Consider the following 6,015-nt stretch of genomic DNA (forward strand, 5'->3'; position numbering starts at 1 on the left):
TTTCCGTGATTTTCATTCAATTCTGAATCTAAATCATGTATTTTAAGCCAATTTGAAATTTGGCCAAAAATGAAAAAGTGGGAAGGGTATAGCCTTTCCACTTTTGTCAAAATCGGCCAAAAATGACATCTCTTGAAATTCTCCAAAAATCAGACGGCATAATCGAAATTGAACGCTGATTTCGATTTAGTCATTGGTTATCTCTTTAGACTAGCCGTTTAAAAAATTAACGAAAACAGTTCTGTTAGCGCACCAACTTCATTTATGGATTATCTGATGTATCAATGTACCAATGTATCAATTGTACATTGGCATGAATGCACTTAGAAACCAATACAGCACTTTTTATTAGTTTCAACCTGTAAAGAAAATTCAAACTTATTTTAACTAAAAACGTCGATCAATTATGAACAATCAACTACTTTATCGCCAATTTCAACTTTTGGAAAGAGATTTACTGATGTTTTGATATCTTCATGGCTGTTAAGTTAGCAAAATGAATAAGTCTTAACAAACTTGAAGTGTATAAAAATTAAATAGAAATTGAGACGGAATGGCATTTTAACCTTATCTTTTTACTGTAATTTCCCTGTGGACAACAAATGCTCATGACATCAATTCAATACCCTTTCCAGTCTTGAGTCCAGATAACTTACTTTGTTTGATTCAACATTTTAAACACAGCAGTTACCTAATCCAGATTGAATTCCTGCTTTGTTTCAACCAGTATGGCATTTCAATTTCTTGAACAAACAGGCTTCACAATAAGTATCCCTGATTCTGGTTGTCTTAAGTCACCTGAAAAATTTTGGTTAATTTACAAGAAGTGCTCACGGAAGTTACCGTGCTGTTCAGAATGTCTGCATGTGCTACACAATGTTATTTAGCCGAATAAATTTTTAGTCTTACATCAGCAAACAATTTCCTGGATATCGGCAAACTGGATGATAGCTTTGTGTACTGGACATGTAAGTTGCTACCCAGAGCACAAGTCTAAACAAGATGGCCACTGAAAGATCTCTTTACCCAACCTCTTACCTCTCAAATTCTATTGGTTAATGCCATGGTATGAGTTCGGCCATCTTATTTTCAAAAAGGCGGGACAAGAAAATGGTTTCGGCAACTTTTCCTGCAAATGTTGCAAAACATGGGTGGCGGGTTCAACAGTTCTGTCAGAGTCATAGACCCCTGAAGCAGAGTAATAGAATACTAGTGTAGCCACGCTTATGGCGGGCCCTCCCATTGCCTTTTTGGCCTGAAAGTCTTTCTGGCCCATAACGAAAGCGCCACAGCGGCTGTGTTGTGAACTTGTGATGTATTACGTTTTCGCTATGTTTTCGCTCATTTTCGTCGTCTGTACTTCAGAAAGTAAACAAAAAGTGGCTTAATTAATTAGTGTGAAAAAAAGTATGTATAAACATATGGGTTGTTATAACAATAACAACCCTTAAAACTCAATTCATAGGTGGCGTCACGGTTATGGGACACTTAAATCGATATCTTGCCTCATTTTCTCACAATCGATACGCGAAATTGGCAACAACTTTCGGGGAAAAATCCGAGAGGGGGAGTTAACATCGCCGTGGCTACACCAGTATTCTATTACTCTGCCTGGAGCCTGGACCCTGGTTCCTCCACCGGTTTTGGGATAGGTAATACTGGCAATAGTGTACCTTACTATTATATCGTGGTTCCAGTTTGGTTTCAAAGTGAATGGTGACTTTATTTGCTGGAAGGTCGATTGTCACAAGATAGCAGCACAGGATTTCTATAAAATTTCCGAAATAAATGGAAAACCAAACAACATGGATTGCCAATACAAATATTCGATTTTTCTTGTGGGAGGCTATATTTCCATATCTATTTTTTGAAAATTAGTAGATTCTGATATTGTGGCATTGGTGATTTACTTTTTAAAATACTTAACATCAAAACGTTTTTCAAGCAGAAGTCTGCTGTCTGCCTGCTGTTAAACGGTATGTATCACACGTTCCATGCACTACTTAGTTTCTTTTCACAGCTTTAAGGATGGCGACATCTTCGTAACATCTTAACTTGAATTTTCGCCAGCCCACTGTGCACTGTCTGCAAATTCGTTATTGATCTTTTGTTTTCATTCGATTTTTTTTTTTATCAGCCACTAGTACAGATGAATATTTTAACGAAAATCTAGAGAAACAAAGCATCGAACACAAATTCCGGAAGGTGAGTTGCAACGAATATCTTGAAATATTCGTACGCTGCCATTGGTTGATAGCGACAGCGGGGATACACACGAATCACAGCGTCTGTCATGGCATCAACAACGGGCGAAACGTCAGATACCTAGTCACGTAATTAGAACATAATTAGAAATAAGTGCATTGGCGTATCAGTTTAACTTTTCTTACTCCCGCTGTGGTGTAGGATAGCATAACTTCTGTTTTCTTATCAAAGTATTCCTGGCCGTAAGCATTACGTATTTCGTCACTCTACAAAAATGATCATTTCAGTTATAAGAAATTCTGTTGAGTGACAATTATGATCTGTGAAGGATCCTTACCATACCGTCCCACATTTTTTTCGATTGGGCTTTGACAACATCAGCATTGTACAAAGAAGTGCCAGCGATAAAATTTCCTGGTTCAATGACTGCCACCTGAAATTAATCAAATTTAAATTCAGGAAGTGTGCCCTACAGTAGAACCAAAAAAGCTTTTCACTAACATCAACGTTAAATTTTTTCATTTCCATACGAAGACAATCAGAGATGGCTTCAACGCCAAATTTGGTTGCACAATAAGGAGAACGACCATAAGCTCCCATCCGTCCTATACGAAAGTTTGAATAAATTTCACGGATGAGGTTTGTTGCAATTTTTCGAAGCTATTTTCCTTACCAAGCATTGAAGCAACATTCACTACACGACCCTGAGCTTCACGGATCAATGGAAGAAATCCTTTTGTGACTCGGATTAAACCAAAGAGGTTAATGGAAGCAACCTAAAAGATATTCGACATTCAAATTGTTTTAGGATTCACATCTCGCGAAACTAGGAAGTAACTTACCGTTTCGTAAACTGAAAGCGGCACCCATTCCATTTCACCGAATGTGGAAAAACCAGCATTGTTAACAACAGCCCATAGACCCTGTATCCAAAAGAAACGTTCATTGACATCGCAAAGGCATAATTTAACAAACTTCGATCTTACTTTAATGGAAGACGGTAGCTTAGTCCTAACAGTTTCAACGGCAGCTGCAACTTGATCTTCAGAAGTAACGTTTAACTGTACGGTAATCAAGCGGCCAGTGCTCTTTCCTACTTCATCAAGCTGCTTCACACCGTCTCCAGCCTGATCTTTCATAAGGCAACCAGCGAATACAACGAAACCTGTCGGTTGACAGCTATCATACCATCACTCACTTACATATAAAACACGATTACCTAAATCATGAAGATGCAAAGCCAGGGCATTTCCGAATCCGGAATCACATCCTGTTACCAAAACAGCTTTGGTACTGGGATCAACCTAAATACACACAAAAATAACAATAATAATAACAATAATAATAAATAAATAAATAAAATTGCGATTTGATCTGACATTAAATTATGCATCTAATTGAGGTTGCCATTCTTACATTCATGAAAGAGTAGATACCAACTGCTGGGAAGGCGATAATGGCCAGGAAGGAAAATAACTGTAGAGAACAGCATCCCGAGATGAAACCAATAACTGCGCTAATTAACCAGCACACCACTGCAGCTTGAAGACCTCTTTGCGACAAACCGTAAGGAATAGTCATGATTTCTGTGTAATTAAATAGTAAAAATAAGAAAGCTCATGATTATTGATACCGTGATAAGATCTATGAATGAGATCAATTGATGAAAATGTATAGGGTAGAACTATATGGGCAATGATCAATGACTGTAACTGACCATAGGTGGCGTAAAAGCAAAAAAGCGAAAAGAAAACGACACGCCTTTCCTAGACCCTATTGAAGCATGCAGGAAAAGAAACGAGAAAGATGAGCTATAAATGGCTACGGAAATCTCACGGTTGTTCTAAAAAGCCTCGAGTGTTTTTACGTTTCAAACAGTTATGTGCTCTTGAATAGTAAAGGAACAACATTTAATTCGGTCGTTAATAGCTAAAAGCGTCTGCGATTAATTGTTTACAATCAAAACACAATGAGGTTGCAACTTGCTTTCTTGCCTCTGCCCAAAGCTTACGTCCTATGCAACAGAGAAACTTGAAATACTTCCGCAGATCGATATGAACTAGGACAAACACCAAGGCGCACAAAACCTTTCTAAGGCAAGATTTCAAATCAAGGATTCGCTCAATTTTGATTACAAAAGCCCCTCAAGACCTTTCACTCGCTATTCGAATGAAAGGCTTGCTAGGCACCGATAAATCAACAAAGGTAAATCAAACAGAAAAGAAAAGGCTTGCTCACGTATTTGGCAGGAACGAGACTGAGCGTCAGACTGCTTTGAACGCTGCCGTGGAAATCTGGCGAAGTTTAGGTGAACACACGGGGAGTTGTAGTGTGTGAGTGAAAGGCGTCAGCAGACCAGACTTTATTGTGTACACCGCAGATCTAAAAAGAAAAAGAAAATTTGACTGAGTTTGTGTTTACGGCGAGCAGACGGAGGCGTCATACCGTCGTCTTGCTCGGCAGCACTCCAGCCATTTGGCATCGGTCCAACCAATACGGACATGTGGCCACCGGTTAAATGGCAGCGCTGCTGACTTTATAAGGAATCGAACAAAATAGGGCGGGAAAGCTAAGGACAGAACGTCAGTAGTCGTGTGAGTCAAGTCCTTCAACCTTAACAGCTAGAGATTCTGCTCCACGCCTTAAATGGTTGCAAATTCTTTTTTTTTTCGTTCTTCTTTTGATCGAATTACTCGCGAAAAGCTCAAGAAAGAAAAGGAAGTGCTTTCCTGCTATCATTCATTGCACTTCATTGGTATACGTGCCGACTGGACACGACGACTTGCATAATCATTAAATTCTTTCCGAGATAACCTAATAACCTTGATTAGCTAAGCAGTTTGACAAGCAAGCCTTTTTGAATGGCCTTGCCGCCCATACCATGCCTTAGAACAGTAAGCAGAGTACAAACAACCTCATACATGAGCATGTGATTATCAAGCCAGCATTTCTGGCTTTCATAGATTATCGAGTCAGATTGGACTACAAAGGCGTACCTGTAATTGAAAAATGTACCGGCAGAAGTTGCCGTACACAGTGACTGGACTTGATCCACGTGGCGAAGAAGGAAAACGTTTTGCAAACAAACTTCGAACACGTAGGTCCCGTTCTTCTATTTTCGAACATGATGGAAATATGCCAAATATTCGCGCGATGAAGGTAAATACAAGCCAGGTTTGACGTCAAAGCTGGCAAGAAAAATGGCAAATGTTTCAATCATTGGAATAATTAGTAGTTTAAAAATAAGTCAAGAACAGTCTACCGTATTTTTTCCACCACTCGTTATCTGGTCCAATGAAGAACTTAAAATCCCCATAATTTTACACGGTAATAACTTTTCCGGTTTAGGAATTTTAAAATCTAGATTTAAAAAAAAAAGCATAGCCCTTGATGATATCATGCATCGTTATCAATGGGCGAGAGCATGAACGACTTGAAGTCTAGTCTTGTGCACAAAAAATATATACATCGACCAACATGGAAAACCTGACGTCAGAAGACACTGAAATACGTCCATAAATAAGGCATGTCCGGGTGGATACCAAGAAGGTTGAAAAAAAATATACATATATATATATAAATAATAATAAAGAAAAAAAAAAAAAAAAAAAAAAAGAAAAAAACATTTGCTTTAAGAACTTAAGATTCCTTATTCTAAAAATGGTGTGTCACGCATTAGCCAAAATTAAACAGCGTACGTGCCCTGGAAAACTTCCATGAAGGTGTATACTCACGATCTTTCTATGACGAAGTATTCCTTTTTGCGCGTTTTACTTTGTAGTCTTGCTCAGAAATGATCCACGTTATTCC

The 6,015-nt window shown here is 38.5% G+C and overlaps 1 protein-coding gene and 2 long non-coding RNA genes across 3 annotated transcripts; 1 reads left to right on the plus strand and 2 right to left on the minus strand.

Annotated features, from left to right (window-relative positions):
* Positions 1-250: 250 nt before the first annotated feature.
* On the minus strand, positions 251-1,189 carry LOC116930245. The gene is made up of 3 exons (XR_004398313.2): positions 910-1,189; positions 692-798; positions 251-359 (listed from the first exon to the last, which is right to left on the minus strand). It is a non-coding gene; the product is annotated as an uncharacterized LOC116930245 (long non-coding RNA).
* Positions 1,190-1,702: 513 nt separating this feature from the next.
* LOC116930244 (D-beta-hydroxybutyrate dehydrogenase, mitochondrial) lies at positions 1,703-3,786 on the minus strand. The gene is made up of 9 exons (XM_032937645.2): positions 3,622-3,786; positions 3,425-3,509; positions 3,192-3,370; positions 3,048-3,128; positions 2,879-2,981; positions 2,707-2,810; positions 2,543-2,638; positions 2,391-2,471; positions 1,703-2,325 (listed from the first exon to the last, which is right to left on the minus strand). The coding sequence occupies exons 1-9, from the start codon at positions 3,784-3,786 to the stop codon at positions 2,170-2,172; spliced, it is 1,050 nt and encodes a 349-aa protein (XP_032793536.2). The 3' UTR covers positions 1,703-2,169.
* A 1,171-nt stretch (positions 3,787-4,957) lies between these two features.
* On the plus strand, positions 4,958-5,796 carry LOC116930247. Its single transcript, XR_004398318.2, has 2 exons — positions 4,958-5,099; positions 5,169-5,796. It is a non-coding gene; the product is annotated as an uncharacterized LOC116930247 (long non-coding RNA).
* Positions 5,797-6,015: the final 219 nt, after the last annotated feature.

This window comes from Daphnia magna, linkage group LG9 (assembly GCF_020631705.1).
Source record: "Daphnia magna isolate NIES linkage group LG9, ASM2063170v1.1, whole genome shotgun sequence".
Classification (NCBI taxonomy): Eukaryota; Metazoa; Arthropoda; class Branchiopoda; order Diplostraca; family Daphniidae; genus Daphnia; species Daphnia magna.

Bases quoted from the DNA above. Each gene is read 5' to 3' on its own strand.
- LOC116930244 (XM_032937645.2), bottom strand. From the start codon at position 3,786: ATGACTATTCCTTACGGTTTGTCGCAAAGAGGTCTTCAAGCTGCAGTG. The intron at 3,129-3,191 runs GTAAGATCGAAG...TTTTGGATACAG, and splicing joins AGCTACCGTCTTCCATTAAA to GGTCTATGGGCTGTTGTTAA. The intron at 2,326-2,390 runs GTAAGAAAAGTT...TTACGTGACTAG, and splicing joins TATCCTACACCACAGCGGGA to GTATCTGACGTTTCGCCCGT.